This window comes from Leuciscus leuciscus, assembly GCF_965113295.1.
Source record: "Leuciscus leuciscus genome assembly, chromosome: 1".
In the NCBI taxonomy this organism is placed as follows: domain Eukaryota; kingdom Metazoa; phylum Chordata; class Actinopteri; order Cypriniformes; family Leuciscidae; genus Leuciscus; species Leuciscus leuciscus.
Window position 1 is genome coordinate 32,923,052 of NC_138725.1, and position 24,406 is coordinate 32,947,457.

The 24,406-nt window shown below is 38.0% G+C and overlaps 1 protein-coding gene across 1 annotated transcript; it reads right to left on the bottom strand.

Moving 5' to 3' along the window:
- Positions 1 to 5,486: 5,486 nt before the first annotated feature.
- On the bottom strand, positions 5,487 to 21,110 carry LOC309477737 (E3 ubiquitin-protein ligase TRIM39-like). The gene is made up of 6 exons (XM_082141144.1): positions 20,500 to 21,110; positions 12,721 to 12,816; positions 11,653 to 11,883; positions 11,548 to 11,570; positions 11,348 to 11,466; positions 5,487 to 6,500 (listed from the first exon to the last, which is right to left on the bottom strand). The coding sequence occupies exons 1-6, from the start codon at positions 20,893 to 20,895 to the stop codon at positions 6,001 to 6,003; spliced, it is 1,365 nt and encodes a 454-aa protein (XP_081997270.1). The 5' UTR covers positions 20,896 to 21,110; the 3' UTR covers positions 5,487 to 6,000.
- Between the last annotated feature and the right edge of the window lie 3,296 nt (positions 21,111 to 24,406).

A 24,406-nucleotide genomic window follows, 5' to 3' on the forward strand; every position in this document is an offset into this window, starting at 1 on the left:
GCTCGCTATAGCGCCAAAAGCCTAAAAAATAAAGCCTCACATTGATAAAGCCTCACAAATAACATGCAAGTATTGAGGCAGGTTTTGCCCGCATTTAAAATAGGGCAAATTTATAGGCTACTCCTAGGCTTACATTTTTAAATTACAAAGGGCCTACTAATGTTTTTGTTATTGTATTTTCAATATTATAGGCTATAATTTGTGCATAAACATATCTGTTTATAGTAAACATACCGTTTGTTTGAAAACAACATATTTTGTCATCCTTGCTGCAAGCTTACAAGAGCGAAAATATCATTAAATGTGAAGGGGGGCCATAATATATTCTCTTGGGAAAAAGGGGGTCTCAGACAAAAAAAGGTTGGGAACCACTGCTCCAGAGAACACGTCTCCACTGCTCTAGAGTCCACTGCTCGGCTGCTTTACACCACTGCGTCCCACACTTTGCATTGTACTTGGTGATGTAAGACTTGGATGCAGCTGCTCAGCCATAGAAATCTATTCCGTGAAGCTCTACGCACTGTTCTTGAGCCAATCTGAAGGTCACACAAAGTTTGGAGGTCTGTAGCTATTGGCTCTGCAGAAAGTTGGTGACTTCTGCGCACTGTGTGCCTCAGCATGTGACCCCGCTCTGTGATTTTACGTGACCTACCACTTCGTGGCTGAGTTGCTGTTGTTCCCAATTGCTTCCACTTTGTTATAATACCACTAACACTTGACCGTGGAATATTTAGTAGTGTGGAAATTTCATGAATGGACTTACTGCACAGGTGGCAACCTATCACAGTACCACGCTTGAATTCACTGAGCTCCAGAGAGTGACCCATTCTTTCACAAATGTTTGCAGAATCAGTCTGCATGCCTAGGTTCTTGATTTTATACAAATGTGGCCATGGAAGTGATTGTAACACCTGAATTCAAGGTCAAGCTCAAGGTCAAGGTAGCATTTATTGTCTCCCTTAGGAGAAATTTGTTTTAGATTAGGGAAACTGCTGCCACATCAAGACATAACACATATAACATACAACATATAAAATGAAAATGAAAATAAAAATAAAACACATTTCAATCCCAAAATCCCACATCATAAAAACAGTACATATATCATATATCATAACACAACACAGCCCTCAATTCCTGCCTCTTGTACCCTCTATTACCATTATTTATCCTCCTGCAGTTGCTCATTAATTAATTTAATAGACAACGGTAAAAATTAATATTTATATCGGTTATACTTGCATAATGTAACCCTGTATCTCCGACCAGAGTTCATCAGCGTATCCTCAGGATACAACACATGCGAAGAGTCTAATAAAATCTTGTTGGCCTGCTGGGTGATACAAAGCTCAAAAATATCCTGTAAAGAGCTAATTGTCTGTGTCCCCATGATTTTTCCTACCACTCTCAACACGTTATTTATTTGGGCTCTCAATTTTACTGTTAAACTTCCGAACCAAACAATAATTCCATACCTTAAAACAGACTCAATCGTTGCTTTATAAAAAATCAACATGATATTACTGCTCACTCCAAACAATCGCAATCTCCGTAAAAAATGTAAACGCTGGTGGACCCTTGTGCACACCCATGATACATGTGTGTGCCACTTAAACTCACTATCAATGTAAACCCCCAAATATTTGTACGAAGTGACCTGCTCAATAGCTTCACCATGAACCACAACAGAGCTCCTATCCCCCACTGATCTGGGGTCTATGATGACCTCTTCAGTTTTTTTAACATTGATCTGTAGATAATGGTCGTCACACCAGCCCACAAACGCTTCTATAGCAGCTTTGTAGTCGTCAATATTGCAGTATCTTGTCAACAATTGCAATACTACTGTGTCATCCGAAAATTTTATAATAAATTGATTTGATTGCTGACTAATGCAGTCGTTTGTATACAAAGTAAACAGAAGTGGCGAACTTACACACCCTTGCGGGACCCCTGTACTATTTACTGCAACATCCGACAACACGGAGTTAAATTTCACCTGTTGTGTCCTATTTGTTAAAAAGGAATAATACCAATTAATTATAAAAGGATTAACTTGTAGATTAGTTAATTTCTCTAACAGTTTGTGTGGTTGAATGGAGTTGAACGCAGAACTAAAATCAATAAAAAGCAGCCTAGCATAAGCAGCTGGACTCTCCAGATGCTTTAAAACAAGGTGCGTTAATGTAGAAACCGCATCATTAGTACCACGATTGCTTTTATATGCAAATTGATACTGATCTAAGGATGACTCCACTTCCTTACGCAGCTCTCCTATTATAATCTTCTCAAATGATTTCATAACATTGGATGTTAAGGCCACTGGCCTATAATCATTATTGTTCTGAGGGCATGAATTTTTTGGAATTGGGATTACAATAGATTTTCTCCAAAGCTCTGGTACTGTATGCGTATCAATTGAGAGCTGGAAAAGGCGATGCCAGGCTGATGTGAGCTCCTCAGCAAATGTCTTTAAAAGAAAACATGACATCCCATCTGGTCCCGTTGCTTTACTAGAGCATACATTTTTAAAAACCCTTGTAACATCCCCTGAATAGATTAGTATTCTATCATCACTGATATTACAGTTTACATTACCTAAAATATCCTGACATTCCTTAAAAGTGTCTGTCTCAAATCTCATATAGAAATTATTCAGTTCGTTTGCTTTATCAATTTCATTGACGGCGAACAATGGCTTATTTTTCGGGGTCATGTTGGTCATTCCTCGAATTGAATTCCACAGTTCATTAGTATTAGATTTTGCCAACTGTTGTTCAGCCTGTTCCTTATATTGTATTTGTGCTACCCTTAGTTGCTGGTTAAGGTCCTTTTGTGCTGCTTTAAGTCCCATTGTATCCCCCAACCTGTAGGCCATTTTTTTTTTTTTAATGCAATCTTTAATTCCCCCTGTAACATATGGTTTGTTATTCGGATACCTCTTAATAGCTCTTTGAGGGATAACTAGATCCACACAAAAGGAGATATATGCCGTAATTGTTTCAGTGACCATATCTATATTTGCATTTTGATCAAAAATGTCCCAGTCCGTACAGAGAAAACATCCCTTCAACTCCTCTATACTGTCACTTGACCACACCTTAACCACCTTTGTAACTGGTTTGCTTGTTTTAAAAACTGACCGATAGGTGGGGAGCAAATGAATAACATTATGGTCAGAATTACCGAGGGGGGGTCTGGCTTTAGCTACATAAGCATCCTTAATGTTGCCATAACACTTGTCAAGGATATTATTTTTCCTCGTTCCACACTTCACATATTGAAAAAACCCTGGTAAGGATCTCTCCAAACCACATTGATTAAAATCACCAAGAATCAATACAGGTGCATCAGGCTTAATGAACTTAAGTGCTTATGAACACAATCAGCAATTTGACTAGCTGCCCTATGAACGTTCCCACTCGGTGGAATGTACACTGCACAGACAAATATATTGGTGAACTCCCTTGGCAAATAATACGGCCGCAAAGTAATACACAATAGTTCAAGATCAGGATTGCAAATGCTTTCCCTGACTGCAAAATTACGGCACCAGCTTTCATTAATATAAATACAAATACCCCCTCCTCTTTTCTTTCCAGAGTTCGCATCTCTGTCCAAGCGTAAGTGGGAAAACCCGTCAATCTGTATTAAACTGTCTGGTACATTATCACTCAGCCACGTTTCTGTAAGGACCATCAGTCCAGACTCACGGTACTCATAGCAGACTCCAACATGTGTGCGCAGCTCATCCAACTTGTTCCGCAAGGAGCGAGGATTACAGAGTAACACTGACGGCAAAGGTAGTTTGGAAGCTCTCCGGACACGTTGCCTGATGCCGCCTCTCTTGCCCCGCTTCCGAACCCGGCAAGGAACAGGCCTTGGTTGCCGTAATAGCTCCTCAGGTACATCCGTCGTTGTGTTACTCAAAAGTAGTCCGCCACGACTCCGCAAATCCAAAAGCTCTGATCTGCTGTATATCGGCTGTCCGGTATCCACAATCCTGTTTTTAATTCCTTGCACCACGCAGCTAGTCAAAATTAGCCACATTACGGTGAACAGTTTCATATTTATCAGTCTTCGTGGTCCCCTGTTCCGGCCAGCGCTCGCATATAGTAATTTAAATGGCCATTGTACGATCAGAAAACTAAGGGCAAACAAACCCGACAGAAACAAACTCGACAAAAAAAAACAGGTAACTCGCAGCAAGAACCCTCCTCCATGTCGCCTGCAGAGCAGCGCCATCTTTTCAGTGATTTGGAGGGGTGTCCCTATACTTCTGGCAATATAGTGTGTATGTAACACCAATGAAATGACACAACAGGCTGAACCCATCATTTGGATAAAAAAAAATCATGGCGGATGGCTAAACGCTTCAGCAAGGACCCTAAGGCAGAGATGTGGAAATTAGGACTGAAAAGGAAGAGTACTTGTTTGAAGAAGTTTGGAGGGGATAGACGCTGAAGGAGACACAAAAAATCTAAAATAAACATGTAAAAAAAAAAAAAGAGACGAGGCATCAAAACTAAATAACAGACAGGAGGAGGGAACGAACCACAGAATGATACTGGAATGACTCTGGTGGGCGTGGCTTCAGGGCGGAGCCAGTATGTAAATGGGAGGAGCAAAAGAGGAGAAACCCACGCCCACACTTCCTGCCGCCCCTCACTCAAAGCGACTGTTTGCTTAAAGGGATACTTCACCTCTGGAAAGATGAATGTGTATTTAAAATAGGTCATTTATGTAGAAGAAATGTGAAATTATTTTTGAATTTGGAGCTTTCTAGACTGAGAAAAGCCAGAAAATTTATTTTTGGCTTATGTGGATGAAAGACAACAACTCCCAGAATGCACTTGCTTCGCTGCCCTAGGAGGCCACTCCCAAGCCACGCCTACCGGTAAGAGAGCGCAGTTGAAAACAACAAGGCTAGGCTACTAGTGAGTCTCCGTGACGATCATGCCTGGGATTTCGAGATCGCCCAAAATGTCCGGGATTCGGCTTTTGCGTTCTACAGTCGCCATTCATCATGTTTACTGTGGCGAGCATGACGAGACTGAGGGCCACGGGAGAACGGCGCGAGGCCGGTGGCGTGATTATTGATGAGCCGGTCTCGTATCTCATGGAGGAGCGGGAATTTTCTTAGCAATGTTAAAACGCACATCAACCGATCACTTGTTTAGCATTCATGTAAACACTACAGTCAGATTCACCAATCGGAATGAATTCAGTTCGATTGAAACAAAAGGTGTGCATGTAAACAATGAATGGCGACTGCAGAAAGCCGAATCCCGGACATTTTGGACGATCTCAACGGCCGGACATGTCCGGGAAAAAGAGGATGGTAACCCCTACTACTCAGCTTTCTCCTACTATTCAGCTTTCTCCACAGAACAAGAGCCTGCTAGCTTAGCTTCCAAAGAAAGATGGCTGACACTATTGTGTACATTCTGTGAGTGAGATCCCACCCTATATGAGCTGGTTGAAAACATGCGGGACAGCCCCTCCTACTGGCTGTAGTCTTTAGCCTCTGGCCAAAAAATCCTCCGATGACGCAAAATGACGATTTTTGCGTCATCGGAGAATTTTTTCCAGACAAAAAATACATAAATCTCTCGTCTCAGGGGGCCATGAGGGTGGAAAGCACGGTAATTCGAAAATACTACAGGTTTTCTACTAATACAAAGCTTAATGCTAAATCCTGAAGTATCCCTTTAACGTCCCTCTGCGCCTTCCAGACAATTCCCCGCCACCGTCACCTTGCTCTCCGTCAGACATCCTGTTCTTTCCTCTATCTGTTCCTCACATCCAGAGGAGAGGAGATGCAAAATATATATTTTTTTATGTTCAACAGAAGAAAGAAACTCATACTGGATTGGATCAACATGAGTAAATGATGAAATAATTTTCCTTTTTGAATGAACAATCCCTTTAAGAGCATTTCTGAGAATATTTACACATACAAATATTGGAAACATGATGAGTGTAAAAGAAGAAAGAAACTCAATCCAGACCTACAGGTGTAACTTTGACCGGTAAGATCCTCAGAGAGGAAGAACAACAAAAGAATGGAAAGAGTGTGTCAGTGAAGGTGGTTGTGAATGTGTGTAGATGTGTGTTAGTTACAGGATCAGAGAATGACACCATTCCTCTGTCATAGTCCAGATAAACTCTCACACGCTCAAGCTTCTGTTCAACATGAAAACCAGACCCAGTCAGACCGTACCGCCCACACCATACATCAGTGTTAAAGAAAACACGTCTCTTCCTCTGGTTTGATGCTGTAGTTACTCCAAGACTCCACCATTCACTCTCTTTGACCTCTACATCCCAGGAGTGTGTTCCTGAGTTAAAACCCTCTGAACCCAGAACACAGTGATACCAGTCAAATCTCTCTGGATTATCAGGAAATGGTTGTTTGTTCTCGCTCCATCTCACACTGGTCAGATCATCAGACAGGACGAGGAATGGATTTGCAGTTTTTGGATCCAGAATCACAGGAGCTGATGAGACACAATCAACAGGTGCTTTTATTCTAATGTCCGTATAATGATCAAGAGAGAACTGAACACAGATTGTTATGAATTATGACACTTGTCCTATGCTGCCCTACAAAGGCAAAACGCCGTAACATCATGTTTGGTCAAAAATGAGTTAGTGTCATTTTTGTGGTATTTGAGACCTCCTTTATCATGTGAATAAATATCGTGAGTCAATTTGATTGTTTTAACGAGAAAATAAAGGGCTATGACAACCGTAACTTCCAAAACCATACGAAAAACCACAGCAGAACGCCGTAACAGTTGTTACGGCTCTTTGCCTTTGTTCCAGCACGCTGAAGTTGAGTTAAGGTGTTTTGACTTTGTTTAGCCTGGCATCAAGAGAGATGTTACGGTGTCGCTGTGATGTTACTGTACTCTGGCTTTGTCATACTGTCAAAGTTTGCCGCTCTTTAATTGTCACCAAACCACGTAGCATACACACGACACATCTTTGAAATAAAGTGTAGACTGCCGAGTGCTTGTTTGTATTATTACAGAAACAAAGCAAGGTGAACAAGCCATACTTAGATGGTATGCAAGCTAATAGATTGTCATAAATGTTTTTATTTTCGTTCAGGGCGATGGTTCAGATCTGTCAATGTCAGTGACAGCCCGGAGCTAGCTAAATTTAATGAGGTCACTGTGTCACTAAGTTTGCGCTAACGTTGACGCTGACACTCGCCTCGCATCAGACGCCGAAAACCAAATATTAAATACACAGGCATCCTACCTTTCCATGCAATCCGATATAATCCATAATCCATAGCAATGCACGTCATCTGCTGTATCCACAACAATCCATACGTGTTTGAGCCATATTTCCTTGCAGGTGTTCATGTTTGGGCGCAGTAACAAACTTTTTCACTAGATGGACAGCCAAGCTTCCTTACTGACCATATAAGGGCGCCTCCATTTTCATATATGTTTTGAGTGATCTGAACCAAGTATTTCCATAATTTTCATACAATTTATGAAGTAGACATCCTATTCAGAAGTAGTATGGGTGGTTTGGCAGTATTTGATTTGAATTCACCTCTAATAAACGCATAAAAAGAGCATAAATGTGCTTTATAGCTGGCAGCCGCATCACAAATCGAGAATCCATAATATTTTTGTTTATATATATATATATAAAAAAAATAAAAAAAATCTGACTTTTTTTTTTTAAATAAAATTTAATTTGTTATTTTTTTAACTCTTGGTATGAAAACAAACTGAGCTTTCTACCAATCTTGCATGATTTTTCATGTTTATTGCTATTTCAAAATAAACACGCCTAATGAATATGAAATATTCTTGTTGCAAATTGATAAATTACTGCTCCTCTGTAATTCATTTTAAAAACATTTGTATTCAGTTATAATTAAATTCTTTATTGTGAAAATATTTCTTGTATTTATTCATACTGTACATACTGTACTGCAGAGTAACTTATCTGTCATACTGTTAACTTTGTTAGTGTTGGCGCACTATCATGATCATTATAGCACTAAATAGGAACAACCAAAGGTCTTCTATATAATTTAAAACACATACCATGATGACTAGACCTTGGTTAGGTGTTCTTATAAGGGATGTAAGTATGGGGGACAGCAAGCAAATGTTGATTATATGTCAGTTACTGCCTTTTGCCTTTGCACGACTCCTTTTGGCATATGATACAAAGGCAGAGTACAGTAACTACCAAAAAAGGGCCAAAGGTAAATTTTGAGCTCAAGATTTTTTTACAATACAAACATTTCTTCATTATAGCAACTAGTTGTCAAATTTTGGGAGTCCTACCTATTATACTTTTGTCTAGACAAAACAGAAACTTTAAAGTCATTTTTCTCAGTTTCACACTCTAGCGAGTTAAGGTCTTTTGCCTTTGCAGGGCAGTATGGATCAAACACATCAGACATTTCCCCTTTGATCTTGTCAGTGTTTTTAGTTACATTAAATGTGTGATTTAAACATTTGTGTCTCATCAAGAGAAACTGATAAACTGGAAAAGTTAAAATCACAATCAAACAATCAGAGCTGTTGAGATGAAAAAATTTATCTGTCAAAATTCTGTTCAGCATCATCTTATCATGCTCAATAAACTGGGTCTTAATGTATGTGTATTTGTTTTAGATACTTTTAAATCAGAGTGAATGAACAGCGCTCTCTTCCACTCTCACTTGAGCAAAGTACTTTAACTTCCAATCGGTCCCCGGGCGCCGCACCAAATATGGCTGCCAATACTCCAAGTGTGTGTTCACGGTGTGTTTGTTCACGGTGTGTGTTCACGGTCTGTGTGTGTGGGTGTCAAGTCATCTTCATTTATATAGCGCTTTTAACAATATAGATTGTTTCAAAGCAGCTTTACAGTGATAATAGGAAATTAAAGTAATAGAGATTGTTTTGGCTTTACAGCAGCTCTAGAATAAAGTTATTGTCCAGCTAAAGTAAGTTTTGATTGATTGATTCACTGCCGTTGCAAAGATCATTAGTTATTAACTAAGGGGCCGCTTACAAGAACACCGTTCGAACAGAAAACCCTCAACGCGCTCATCCGCACAAAACAGTGCCCGGTGGCTCGAGAACGCAAACTCTCACTTAATTATCTCATTAACTTTAACACTTTTAAAACTCTTTAGATTGTGACAATATGTACTTGAGCAGTGTTGATTAACACTGGGGATTTTGTTATGTACCTGTAATGTTGTAGTAATCATGAATATCTTGGTTAGCTTGTTCAGGTGTGTTGGGGTTAGGGTTGGAGCTAAACTCTGCAGGAAAGATGATCTCGCGGTACAGAGTTGAGGACCCCTGAAATTAATCCAATATATTTTTTCCCGATCAGCAGCAGGAGTGCCCTTGATAGTCAACAGAGGACGCTCTACCCCAGACTATTGCCACTCAATCAAGGACTACATTTCCCAGTACTCACTGTTCGGTCTCATCATCCATAATTTTCCTTAGCGGTCTCATTAGCCTTGTTAGCTAACCCTATATAAGCCTGGTTATCTCAGTCATTCTTTGTGAAGTCTTGTCTTCTTGTATTTCTTTGTGTTTGCCTTTGACCCTGTTATTGTTTGGACTGTTTACCCTGTGTTTTGACCTATCGCCTGTTTTGGATTATGTTTTTGGATTGCCTTTCAATTAAACTGCAGTTCGATCCTCAACCCTTGTGTCTCGGAGCAGTTCATGACAGTATTATTCCTTTATATATATATATATATATATATATATATTCAAACCATTTAATATATTGATCATAAAGGGATATAATGACTGCTGATTTAACTATCCTGCTCACGGTATATCTGGAGAATATATTTTATAATATAACTATGATTTTATGAACATTCTTTTCAAATAGTTTTGTCTTGAGAACAATCTTAAAAACACACATGTAGTAACTTTTGGAATACAAAATATTCTTAACTTTTTACAAAATAAGTTACAAAATTAGAAAAAAAATAATTGTACCCATAAAGTATTATAAAATTAATCATTTTCTTCATTAAAGGGTAACTAAACCCCTGGTCAGAGCCTGACTCCACCCACTGTCAATATTTGAAAAATGCTAGAAAAGTGGGCAGACCCCAGCGGAGATAGAGGGGACGAACCGTGAGCGGGGGGGGGCGTGCACCTGAGACCTGCTGTCAGACTCTAAAATGGAGTTTGCTCACAGGGTCGCAAGACGACGTAAAGTACATGCATCTGATGAGTTTTATCAGAGCCCGTCATTCTCTGGTTTAATCAAGTTGATGTCAATAGCGCGCGCTCTCTGTAGGCATATTCATATTTTGCCGCTATGTGAAAAAATCCAGCTAAATGCGCCGACGCGTTTGTCGACCCAGAGGATTAACTTTAGCCTGACCATAAATTGTGATTAAAATATATGATCACTCACATCAAGACGCCGCTGCGGTGGTGGAGTCCATGCAGGAGCGTTTGTCACTGCGTCGCTTTTCAGCGCGAGCTGTGTGGAGAAGCCCATTTCCACCTCTATTGCGTTGGAGAAGCAATCCCGCGAAAATGCAGGCCAAGTGCATGCAAACACTGGCGCCTATTTTCCAAGTCTGCTGGAAAGTTATGCAGTCCAGCATGCTGTTCCTTGCAACCAGCAACACTACACCTACGTACCCTCCTGACCACTGTACACAGATAAATCTACGCTAGCTCATACTAAGGGCGTGGTGAGCTCGTACCAGGGGCGTGGTGAGCTGGAACCTGCTTACGTCACCTGCCACCTTTTACGTCACTTGCCACCGCAACATCCAATAGGAAAATTCAACTGCAGTAGCCACCGTTCAACCTTAAGAGGGCAGCACTCAGACGTTTTTACACCATATATTGTAAAATTAAAACACTTTATACCCAAATGTCAAAAAAGTTACTCGAATCAATGAACAGCATTAATAAAGCCCCATTCTTACAGATCATTAAATAAAAAAAGTTGGTTTAGGGTTTAGTTACCCTTTAACTTGAGAGACTGTCAATAGTTCCTCTAGTAACACATCATGTAAACTCTTTGAGGATCTTGAAATACATATTTAAGTTCTTGAGTTCACAATATTATATTTGAGCTTCAGTGTTTCAGACTGAAGAATCACAAATGGAGCCCCAAGTATCTTTTCGCTTTTACTCTGTTGAGTTTGTTCTGGACTTGAGTAGATAAAGAAAAGATAAACATTCTCAAAAAAAATAGTTAATTATATGCCAGAACTAGAATGAACTTCACTTACTACAAACTGAAATAATCTAGTACTTTTGTGTCATGAAAACCCCATGCATGATTTCCAGTGTGTAACAGCACAGATCTTCTCCAGACTCACTGTTTTGGACGATGTCCTGCATCTTCTTCCAGACTCTGAACGGCAGGTTGCCCAAGTATCGTGACACATGAATCAAAGCTCCAGAAGCCATCTGTGGATCCGGCTGAGAGATCTGGACTCTGGAAGAACATTCAGGAGTCAGAACTGCAGTGGCTTTGGATCAGAACCAGAGAGACCAGAGACACCAGCAGATCACTCACCTTTCCATTGCGACTGGAAACTCCTGCAGAACAAACACACCATTTATCATCAAGAACTCAATCAATCAATCAATCAATCAATCAATCAATTATGTGAAATCAGACCTTCAGAAAGCAGACGTCACTGGCTCTCATCATATCCTCCATGTCTTTGATTGTGTGTGAAAGATCTGAGATGTGTCTATCCATCTCCTCCAGCTTCTCCTTCATCATCTGCTTCTTCTGCTCCTCTTCCTCCCTCAGTGCAGTGATTGTAGCTTCTTCTTCATCTCTGAGAAACTGATGAAGCTTCTCAAACTGCTGTTTAATCTGACACTCTGTGTGCTCAGCTTGAGACTGAAATCAAAATCACATTCACTTCAATCATATCAAAGATGCAACTGATTCTGGAGCAGCATGAAGAGTGAGTGGGGAAACGTGGGTTACTTAAATACAACATAACTTTCTGAAGTACTAGTTCTGTATTAGTAGATGTTCTGTGTCTGTAGAGTGAAAATACACATTATCAATGAATCATAAGGTAGAAGCATTTTGGGCTGTGTTTCAGTCCACTTTTAGACACGCACTTGCAAACTTCTCTAAGCACTTCCCCTCGGGGGAAACCCTGCCGCCATTTTGAAGTGCGTTCCACTTCGTGAAGTGGACGAGGGAAGTTTATATGGACAGACCCTCACTGCTCGCTCCTTCGATTTTGACAGAGGGAGCGAGTCTACTTCATATGTACACTTCAGGCAGCTCCATATACCACATTGCAACACGATTGTGACGTCCACGCATATTGCGTTTAATTTACCCACCACAAACAACTCTATGATATATTATAAAAAATAAAAAAATGTTTAATTAAACAACTCAAACACACCTATATACATATAGAATGCTGCATTAAACAATTTTTTAAGAAAAAAACAACAAAAAAAACAACCCCAATGGGCTCATGAATATTAATCACATTGTCTGCATTTGCCCAAACTAATTAGCTAAAATGAAAATATGGAAGGTGAGCGATAGCCAATGGGATTAGTGCTTGAGCATTAGTCCTGCCCACTACTGAATAACCAGGCGTACTGTGCTTGATCATCTTTATACACAAACGGTTGTGTGTTTCAGTCAATAAAGGAACATGTAATTATGTCCGACAAATCAATTCAGTTGTTCTGAATCAATCCTCACCTTGATGTGTTGAACTGTTTTCTCAAACTCTTCTTTAATGTTTTCATTGTGTTGAAGTTTCTCTTGTAAGGACCTCAGTGCTGTATTGAGCTCCTCCTAGAATTTAAAGAGAAAATCTATTAGACACCAGAGATTTCTGTAATATGATCTTAGATGTACCCACATAGCAATGTTTTTCTGGCTCAGCTCCAGTACTCACAGCCCCGTTTCCCTCTGCCCACATGCCGCAAAAAATGACGGCCCTGGAGTGACCAAGATCTGGATTAAAGACAAGGGCCACACATGGGCCATAACTGGCCCAATTAAGTCTTAGCAAATTACTGACCCATAACTGGGTCTGCACTGAATAGGTTTTTGTGTTGGTACCAATTTTCAGCCTAAACTAAACTAGAAACCCCAAAACTGAGCCACACCTAAGCCTTATCTACACTGAAATTAAAATAATAATAATAATAATAATAATAATTGACTGTCAGCTACAGCTGCCAAACACAAAACTTAAAAATAAGGTAAAATATCCTAATTTAAATGAAGTGCAAAAAACATTTCACAGGTCATCTTCAATAAGAAGTCATTTTACAGGTATTTCCTGAATTATTACTAACAAACACATTCACTGTAAAATGAGAATCTCTTGCAGACATGCATTAATTAATCTAACTACACTTCACTGCATCAGCAACTACTCAGTTACTGCCTGTTAAATAAAGCAACATGCAGCATAACACCAATGTTTTCTTGCCCATCCTGGACTGAAGCACAGGCTCTACTCTTCAGCAAAATGGTGACCCACACAACCCTTTAAATCAGAACATTAAACACCAACAGATCTCTCAAGATCTCAGCATCTTCACTTATTACAATCCAGACTTTATTTATTTCATACTAAAGTTCTTATTGAGAATGAACAGAGGTATAGACGTTGATATTTTATTGAAAATAATAAAGTTTGATGTCACCTTTATGGTGATCAGTGTTTGTTTTAAAGTCAAGAGCCGAACTAAAGCATTCTTTTTTCTCTGGATGCCGTAACTGTGTGTCTATGATACATGTTTGTTATGGCAAAAAAACGAAATAAAACAAAATAAAAAATTACAAGAGAAACTCTGCTCAGATATGTTGGTCACTTTTTAGTGATGGTATAATCATCATTTAGTGGCTTGATTCACTGACCCTAGAGTCTAATCTCTGATAAAAAAAAAAAAATTATTAGTTGCTAGAAAACCAGATAATACTGATGCTACAATATCAGAAGGCTATTATAAATCATGTGAATTAAACCATTTATGCAATCAGACATTTGACTTTAAGTGATATCAGTAAATCAGGCCACTACATGTTGATAACATCATCACCAATACGTGACCAACATCCTCTGATAAGATTTTCTCCTGCATTTTTGCCATAACAAACATGTATCAGAGACACACAGTTAAAGCAAAAAAGAAAAACTAATGTTAAAAAGTCAAGGGTCAAGAGCCCAACTAAAGCAAATACTGATCATCATAATGGTGACATCAAACTTTATTATTTTCAATAAAATATCAACACCTAAACCTCTCAATAAGAACTTCAGTATGAAAGAAATAAAGTCTAATTGGATTGTAAAAAAGTGAAGATGCTGAGATCTTGAGAGATCTTTTAATGTTTAATGTTCTGTTGCTGCCATTAATTTGAATTTATTCGGGAAATACCTGTAAAATAGCAGTTTTTTCTGTAAAACATTTAAGGAAAATTAATGTAAAAATTTTTTGCCACTTTATTTAAAGTAGGATATTTTTACTTTAATTTTATGTTTTTTGTTTGGCAACCGCTGATGCCAGTCATTTGTCCGTTTTTTTCCTCTCTCGATCAGTAGTGAGTAAGGAATTAAATATCCAGCACATGAATAAAATACGGTGTATTTCTAGACTGGGTAAACCCAACCCGATCTGCCGGAGATTTGATTTCGCCCTGCAGCTCAGGCTGGAAACCTGTACATTCTTCTATCCTGCTACAAATCTGCGGGGACCAATCACAAACTGGCTTATCCACCTGGTGCACTATTGGCGGGTTTAATCCAATCCAATCCAATCCAATCCAATCCAATTCCTTTTAACCTCTCGACGATGCTCAATGGCTTCTTTAGTTTAGCAAACAAATCGCTCGTGTGGGTGTAAATACCACTCACTTTCATGTTGTTGTTTTTTTGCACAACCTGCAAAAATGAAATTGAAAACGGGTTCATTACGAAGCTTCAGGAACAGGGACCTCGTCTGGTGAAGTGCCAAGGCTGCATCTAAATTATCCCGTCTAGATAATGGACAGGAGGCTTTAAGACGAGTGAAATAAATCTAGTGCACGCCCCCTAGATTGATGAATATATCTTCAGAGATAGACAGTTGTCTCATTTACGCCGCATGCGCAGAACGTGTATTCTAGCTGACAGTCGGCTGTAGTTCTCTCGGTGTGTTCAAGTGCAGCTTTTTCCCCGACGCGAGGCGACAACACAGTCGGCTTTCATCAGCGCTAGTTCTTTGGCGTCAGTTTGGTGTGTCCCAGGCTTAAAATATTGAGCTTTGTCTGGTGATGGCCAGACTAGTGTATTTCATGACAACATATTAATAAAATGATGCCCCATGAGAAACAAAAATAATGAAATATTGAATGATTGGTTAAATGATCACAGAAACTTTCAATTAAATATTTTAAGTGTAGGGGAGAGCCGGGACAGTTGAAACGCTTTTCAGATAAATGTCGTTTTCTAAGATAGATTTATTTTTTTTATTTTTTTTTTGTGATCAACAACTCACATATGTGTTCTCTTAGTATCATGTGTTATGCGGTACAAATATATAATTATTTAAGTAAAATTTGACTTTGAACGGTAGTTGTGCTTTGTTTCAAGCGGGACGATTGCAACACAGGGGTGGGACGGATGAAACATAAGTTTAAATGGCAACTATTCATCTAATGCTTGTTTTTGTGAACAATACCTGACAAGAAACTTATGTGGGTAGATGACAAATAAGGGTGAAACAGCATTTTTTAAAACAAAGTTCTAAATTGCTTAAGAATTGTATGAATTTGTAAAGTACAAATACTGTTGTTTTTGAAACTGTTAGAGGTTAGCAGATTTTTTTTCTCATTATGTAATTTATTAAGCTTTTCTCACAGCTCCAGGCAAAATATGTCCTGCGGTGTGACATGACATTACTATAAAATTCAAATATTGAAATATTATTAATTTCAAATACAAATCAGGTATGTTTTATGTTTAACAAGTATTCTTAAAGAATGATCATTAAAATTCTGCATATTTTTTTTTTTCACAGCTGTTTTTCGATTATATTCTTTGCTTGTGCCATCTTTTACCACTCACTCCAGTGGAAATATTGTTTAAAATGAGAAAAAATATTTGAAAATGTTTATTATTTTTTTATATGGTTATATTATGCAATGTTTTCAAATGCATATAATTATTTAAGCTAGTTAACATAGTAAAAGTCGTTTAATTGTGTTTGAAGTGATGTCACACCACAGGACATCCCGTCACACCACAGGACAAAATGAGACACTGCATGAACATTTATGGTGAAATTTATTGAATACTTTTGTAACAAACAAATTCATTTGCATCTCTATTTGAACATTAATGAAAATCCACCATATCAGTACAATCTTATTACTTAGTGTATGAATTTGAACTAAAAACATAGTGAACAAGACATACTGAATAATTAACATTTTGGAGGTGTCAGATCAGACCCAGTCATAAAGACCATTCATTTCTATTTTTAACTTAAAAGACTAAACAAATATCTTGTTTCTCAGGGGAAAGTCATTAAAATCATGCTAAAATAATTAAAAGCATGTTAAAATCATCAATTCAGCTCTTTGAACAAAGATTCCAGTGAACAAGAGAAATCTGACTTCATCATTTCCCTGTACCTCCTTGTCCTTTCTTTACTCATGCCTAAAAACTGACAAATCACTTTAAAAACAATGATCAGTGACTGTTAACATACACATACAACAAACAAATGAAGACAGATATATACATTTATGCTTAATATATGTATAATATAGGTATATTATGTATAATGAAGACAGATATATATTTATGTTTAATATATGTATAATATAGGTATATTATATATAATATTTACAATATTTGTTTAATATATATATAGAGACAGAGATATATTTATATTTATGTTTAATATTGCAAACATAACAGACGAGAATCTAGCTAGACATCTGATTTAATTATGTCACACTACAGGACGGGCTGTCACACCACAGGACTTTTTCACTTTTGCAGCCATTTTGAGTAATTGCTATACAAGACTGACCTTGGGCATTACAGTAACTGAATAAGTTCATTGTTTTAAACCTGAATATGATTCTTTTTTAAAAATATTTTTATTTTTTCTCGAACTAGATCAGTCTAGATCAGTCACACCACAGGACTATCAAAAATGGACACGTTCATGGTCTGACAGAAATGATCAAATATATCAAATTAATAAGAGATTAACACTCACATTTTAACCTCCTTAGCACATCCAAACATCTGGGGGACTTCCTGGTAGGGGGCTTGACTAAAGGACCCCTATGGCTGTCCATGTAACTGCCAGTACAAAAATCTAATATCCTATGTCACACTGCAGGACAGCATTTGTGTTTCAAAACTAAATGTACTGTAAATATTATTTTAGTACTTTTTAGCATTTTGAAAACTTAAGTTAAGTAAGTAAATGCATACAAAAAAATGCCAAGGCATTTATTAGCTGCTCCAAGCATACCTGCTTTATTTTACTAATATTTACATTTGATGAGTCATCAATGTTACAGTCACACCGCAGGACATTTTGCTATTCACCTTGAAATATGAACAACACCAAATAAATTTTACGTCCCAAAATCATAATATTTAAATAAAATTATGTTCTATGCCCCACTGGCATGTGTCGTTTTAATTGAGAAATGCAGTTCAATAAACATTTAGACTTGATTACAGAAAAAACATGCGTCACGTCATCTGCCCATGTACATATTGTTCCAAACATATAATGTAATTTTTTTTTAATTTAAAGGTTCATATTAACCATTTTTGTTCTGTCGCCCAATAAACAATAGGCAATAAGCCTATGCGCTTTTTGTAATCTTTCTAATAGGCTATTTTGGCGAAGACAGACAAATCCGTTTACAATTAATTTTTTTTACATTTCTTCCTTGAGTCATATTGAGTGTTTGCTAGTTGAATAGCCTGTTATTATGAAGAAAACGAGGTCAACCAGAAGACGATACATGAAATTTAGGGGTGTAACGATACACCAATGCCACGGTTCGGTTCATATCACGGTTTTGGAGCCACGGTTCGGTTCGGTTCGGTTCTGTTTGCTGTGGGGGCAGGGTTCATGGCAGGGCACCAGCAATAATAACGCTAGATTAACTTTAACTTTATTAACTGAACTTTATACAGTGGCTTCAGCCTTTCTTTAGAGCACTTAGCACACCTGAGTTAACTAAAATGAAATAAATGCCTCCACTGACTAGTCAGAAATAAACTGCACACCTGAGTAGGGTTGCCAACTTCAGAAAAGTAAAATGCGGGACAATCGTGGTTCTTTATAGGAAAACAAGGGACACTCAAAATATTTGTACTGCATCGCACAATGTATATAATTTCATTGTCTGCAGACAGTTAAGTATATGTTTAAAAGGTTATCAGACAAACACATTTGTATTGCTTAACCTATTTATGTACAATTTAATTCTAAAAATTATTGTAAAGTCATACAAACAAAATGTCACATTACAAACAAACCACCATTCAAAATAACAGCATTTATCTGAAATAGAAAGCTTTTTTAACATTATACATAGGCCTACAGTTCAAAAGTTTGAGGTTTGTAAGATAATTTTTTGGGGGAAAGAAATTAAAGAAAGTAATTGCCTACTTTTATTCAGCAAGGATGCATTACGTTAATCAAAAGTGACAGTAGCCTACATTTATAGTGTTACACAAGCTTTCTATTTCAAATAAATATCTTATGATCTTTACATTCTTCATAGAATCCTGGGGGGGAAAAAACAAACCAGTCTTAAACATTAATAATAATCAGAAATGTTTTGTGAGCATATTATTCCCTCAGGTAGATTACATGTTTTCTTGCGTGGCTGGATGTTGGACTCATGAACAATAATCACGTTGTTTGCATTCGCTAAAATTGATTTGCCGAAATCAAAACGTGGACAGTGAAAAGGAATTACCGTTAGCGCGAGACGAGTCCGGCTTGAAGCGGAAGCGACCAGACGGCAGAGGATTATGTTCGCAAAACAAACAATGATTTGTCTCAAAACGATGATTAAAAAATGCTGTGATATGTCATCATATTGGATGATGACAGGTGTCGGTGATTCGTGATCAGCACTGCTGCTGTTGCTGCTGTATCAGTCAGTGGTTGTGACCGGAGGGTCTTCAATCTCAATATGAGTTGCCATCCTGAAATGCGTATGTAAACTCTCGAGCGTGATCGATCACCCAAATCACGTGACATGCACTTTATTTAGTAAATAATATTATAATAATATTTAGTAAAACTACAGCTCTTATTAGTTGTTAAAAGTGTACTCATTAATAACTATTTAATCAAATGTCAAGGAAGAAAAAAATTGTTTTGTGACAAAGTGATGTGAGAGTTGGGCCGGGGCAGCAGGGGGCGGGGCGCGTTCGGTTCGACATGAGAGTATCGCGGTTCGAACCGTGGCTGTTGTATCGCGGTTTGTCGGTTCGGTTTGAATATCGTTACACCCCTAATGAAATTTATTGAAGATTGGACAATTGATGATTATTAAAGAGATAACGTGTTACGTAATTGAAAATGAATTTGAATTAAAAGAAACACAAGTCTAGGAACAGTATATGAAATGTATGAACAGTATAGGCTATGACCAGGTTTAACTGGCAGGAGGCGCTGTCGGGACGGTTGAAACAAGTGTTTCCTTGCGACCGCGCCTCCTGCCAGTTCACAGCCTATCACAGCGCCTCCTGTCATTTAAACCTCTTTTGCCCTTAAACTAAAAAACTCTGATAATACACACTTAAGGGTGTGTTGCAGTACTAATACACCTGCCATATTTTCATTACAATGGCACATGAAACAATAAATACAACTCGTCAGTCCAAAAAAAGTACCGCGCGAAAGAATTCACTTACCGCACTCAAAAACAGCTTTGCGGCTTTAACTCCAAAACGGCACGACGTAAAGAAGAAATGTTTTTGCGGGTATGTTACGCATGTGTGCTGTTCGTCCTAACGAAATTTGACGTACATGACGTGATTGGTTTTCAAGGAAATCTCAGCGTTTCATCCGTCCAGCATTTCATTCGTCCCGCTTCCCCTAGTATTGTTTAAAATTAAACTTTGAAATGCCAAGTCATAACAGATGAAATGTTTTCATTTCAAATGAAGTAAATTGTAAGTCAGTCAAGTCAACTGCATTAAAGTGCACTGAATCAGCTCAAGGTCTCAATCCTGATTTGGAGCACTGGATTGATCTGAGACACACACTCCTCACACCAACAATCAGCCTCATGTTGTTTGCCGTGATCATGCTCTGCCATCATTGCCACACATGAACCAGCTCTGGCTGACAGGAGACATGCCGTTGCCGAAAGGAGGCCAGCAGCGTCGGCTTGAGGACACATTCAAGCCAAGATCGCTTGCTATGTGGGATAATACAGTACATAAGCTAAAACAAGTGTTTATCCTCATCTGTAAATTTGTCTTACCTTAAAAGCTGGAACAGCTTCACCGATGGGTCTGAATGTGTGATTGACGTGTTTCTGTGAATCTCTGCACACTAAACACACAGGCTGTTTGTCCTCCAGACAGAAGAGTTTGAGTTTCTCACTGTGTAAACTGCAGATCTTCTCAGACCCTGATGAACGCCTCTCATTTCTCTCCTTCAGGAACGACTCACACAAGTTCTTTAATGCAAGATTTAATGGAAGACGATCTTTTGAGGATCTTCTCCTGCAGACAGGACACTCCTGAGTTTCCTTGATTCTCCAGAACTGTTGAAGACACTCTTTACAGACACTGTGACTACATGATAAAATAACAGGAGCGTTGAAGATTTCACAACACACAGGACAAGAAATATCATCTTCAGATAGTGTAGCCATTTTCACTGTTTGAGCTCCAGCAATATAAACGTTACTTTCACTTTGTGAACAATGGTTTCAAAAATTAATAATCACAAGAATCACAAAGATCTGCTGTCTGTTCAGAAACAAACTTTGCAAAGATCCTGATTAAAAGAGTTTATCTTCCTTCATTGATTGCTGGTTCTTTTTTGCCTTTGTTGAAAGAGAAGAGAGTCAGTATGACAGGTGAAATAAATCAGTCTTTTCCTGGTTAGTGTTGTAAGAGGGTGGAGTTTATGCACCTTTAATCAGGTCACAAAGGAACATCAAGGTTTCTTCAGGTTAAATTTTAACAAAATGCATTCAAAATTTACTCACACTGACACAATCAAGCAATAAACACACGTCTGCTTATCGTGCTGATTGTCAGTGTTTATAGACGCGAGCAGAGCTGAATAGAGTAAACAAAAACTGAACTCAAGTAAAAGTAAAAGAACTCATAATTAGCAGAAGTAAAAGTTATAATGTCAATGACAACTTGAGTAAGAGTGAAAAAGTATCCAATCAAAAAAAGCAAGATAATAATGATGGTGAATCAATGAAGCATGTAAGCTATGTGAAAAGTGAGAAAGATTGTTTGTAGTAACAAAAGAAAAAAGATCACTAGCAGAATACACAACATGTGGATGCAAACATGAACGAACCGAACATGTCCTGCATACAGAGAAATATGTAAAGATTATGTCACAAAAAGAAAATGTATATGGCAATAAACAGAAAGGAACACAGAGGAACGATATGACATTTAACCCGTCTGTTATTGCTGTGGAAAGAATCGTGCTTTTGGGGTTGTTTGGTCTGTTGAAAGTACCTTGTTGATGCTTTTACACTTTTCAATTTCCTTTTAATGTAATGTTTTAATGTAATGTATCGCGTTCATAGAGCGAGCCTTTTCATTGATTGTTTACAGCTTAACGGAAGTTACACCCATAATTCGCGCAAAGCGTCATGGGGCGTAGGAATAAGGTGGATAGCATCTCAATCTAATGGCCTGGCAGCAGAACACAGCGTTTTTAGTCGTTTTCGTGGATCCCTGTGAATAATGGGGAACATTTTGACAATGGTGTCGTCTGTAAGCGGAAAACGTAGTGGAAAAACTTCTCCGTTTTAAAGGGTTAGTTCACCAAAAAATGAAAATTCTGTCAGTAATTACTCACCCTCATGTTGTTCCAAGCCCGTAAGACCTTTGTTCATCTTCGGAACACAAATTAAGATATTTTTGATTAAATCTGAGAGCTGGATCACTCCTCCATAGGCTTCTAAGACACTATAACTTGCTGGCCCAGAAAATGCATTAAAGAGATCATTAATATAGTCCAAGTGACTACAGTGGCTCAATCTTAAGTTTATAAAGCGACGAGAATACTTTTTGTGCGCAAAAAACAAACAAAAATAACGACTTTATTCCACTATTCATTTCCTTCTCTCTGGGCCTCGAGTTAGTTCACGTAGTGTAACTGCGCATCACAGTAGACGCGCTGCGCTAAAACACTACGTGAAATAACTCGAGGCCCAGAAAGAAGGAAATGAATAGTGGAATAAAGTCGTTATTTTTGTTTGTTTTTTGCGCACAAAAAGTATTCTCGTCGCTTTATAAACTTAAGATTGAGCCACTGTAGTCACTTGGACTATATTAATGATCTCTTTAATGCATTTTCTGGGCCAGCAAGTTATAGTGTCTTAGAAGCCTATGGAGAAGTGATCCAGCTCTCAGATTTAATCAAAAATATCTTAATTTGTGTTCCGAAGATGAACGAAGGTCTTACGGGGTTGGAACAACATGAGGGTGAGTAATTACTGACAGAATTTTTCATTTTTGGGTGAACTAACCCTTTAAGCATATCGTTGTCAACCTGTAAACGTACCCTTAGAATGCGTCCTCCGAAGGCAACGTTTATCAGTTTTCAGACTCAGCCGCTGTATTTCTCCCTCACTCTTGCCTTGCAGTGAATTAGCCAGAGATGAAATCAATAAGGAAGAACACTGCTTTAGGGAGGTTCACCTCTCCCCTGCACCAGACTTGTGTGTTGCAAAAGTTATTGAGGTTGGACACTTGTGTGTTAACTTGTATGCACACTTTGTGGTTTTGCGCTCATGTGACTTTACCGTGTTTTGCCATTTTTTCTATCAGGTATAATAACTTTTCTTTTGACCATTGTTGTATCGGTATAGTATCTCTCATGAGTTATTTGTGTTTGTTTTATGTTTAGTTAGGGAGTAGAGGGAAGCCTTTTTTGTTTATTTCTTTGTTTTCTTCTTTTTATAGGTCATCTAGTTCCCTTCTTAGTTGTTGGTTGTTTTGACCAGGCTCCCTCCTGAAGACATTAATCGCTTCCATTTTCTTTTTCTAATAAAAAAATATAATTTTTGTTTGCAACAAGGGGGGAATCATAACAAATGCAAAGTTAAAGTTTCCTCTTTTCAGAGGCAAAGCAGTCAGTTGGAATATGATGACAGACAGCAGACGTGATGCAGGCTTATAGTTTATTATGTAGATGTATATCCCATTTTCATTGATGATAAAGAAGACACACCGAGGACGAGAACAGTCTCATGCCCCGGCAGCAGCCAGACTTGAGTCACGGTCCAACAGGTCCATGAGAGAGTGTTTGCCTGCCTTGATCTCCTTTTCTTTCTTCTTCTTTTCTTTCTTATCTTTTTTCTTTTGGAAATGTTTCATTAGTTTCTCTAACTTGGTGTTTTTCTGTTAATAGGAGAAAACAAAGGCAGAACCATTTATTTTATTTTATTGGACTGTTAGAGTTGGTTTTTAATTAAACATCTTAATTGGTCTCTCACCAGTAACAATAATAACCTGTTCAATAATGCAAATTAAAATATAATCACATTCACACCTTCTGTTGACCAGCCAAAACAAGCACTGCACTTCTGATTGACCGAATATTCATTACCTGTTCACTGCGTTGAACTCCGTAGCGAATTGAAGTGGCTATATGCTCACAGTTATTCGATAATGGCTTCCACCTCCCACAGTGATGATGTAACTCATTAATTTTTTTTATCATTTCTTCTTTACTTTTCACCTCATTCCCATTCCCATTTTTGTCTTTGTCAAGGTAGTTGTTCTTAATATACTTGTTGCTTCCCATTTTTTCAAATACACAATCAGACAACTTGATATTTAGGACACCTATTGAGGTAGAACAGATGGTTAAGAAATGTTTCAATTTGTGAGTACATTAATTTGTACTATATTTAGTGTCTAGTCTTGTTATTTGATACTGTGATGACCTGACAGGGGACTACAGATGTAAAGTAGCCCTATGGGCTAACTCTGGCATATTTACACTGCTGAAAAGCTAAGATGTCATTGTCCCTCTTAAATAAACAAATAAATAAATAAATAAATAAAATAAAATTAATGTCCAACTAAATAATAATGATTTTGGCACATAGTTTTACATTGATTGTCTAGCTCTAAATGTAATCATACACTATTTTTACACAAGGTTTTTCAAACTTTTTGATG

Coding starts and splice junctions, on each gene's coding strand:
- LOC309477737 (XM_082141144.1), bottom strand. CDS start 20,895: ATGGCTACACTATCTGAAGATGATATTTCTTGTCCTGTGTGTTGTGAA. Junction 11,884..12,720: donor AAACAGTTCAACACATCAAG/GTGAGGATTGAT, acceptor TTTTGATTTCAG/TCTCAAGCTGAGCACACAGA. Junction 6,501..11,347: donor GCAGGACATCGTCCAAAACA/GTGAGTCTGGAG, acceptor GTGTCTCATCAG/CTCCTGTGATTCTGGATCCA.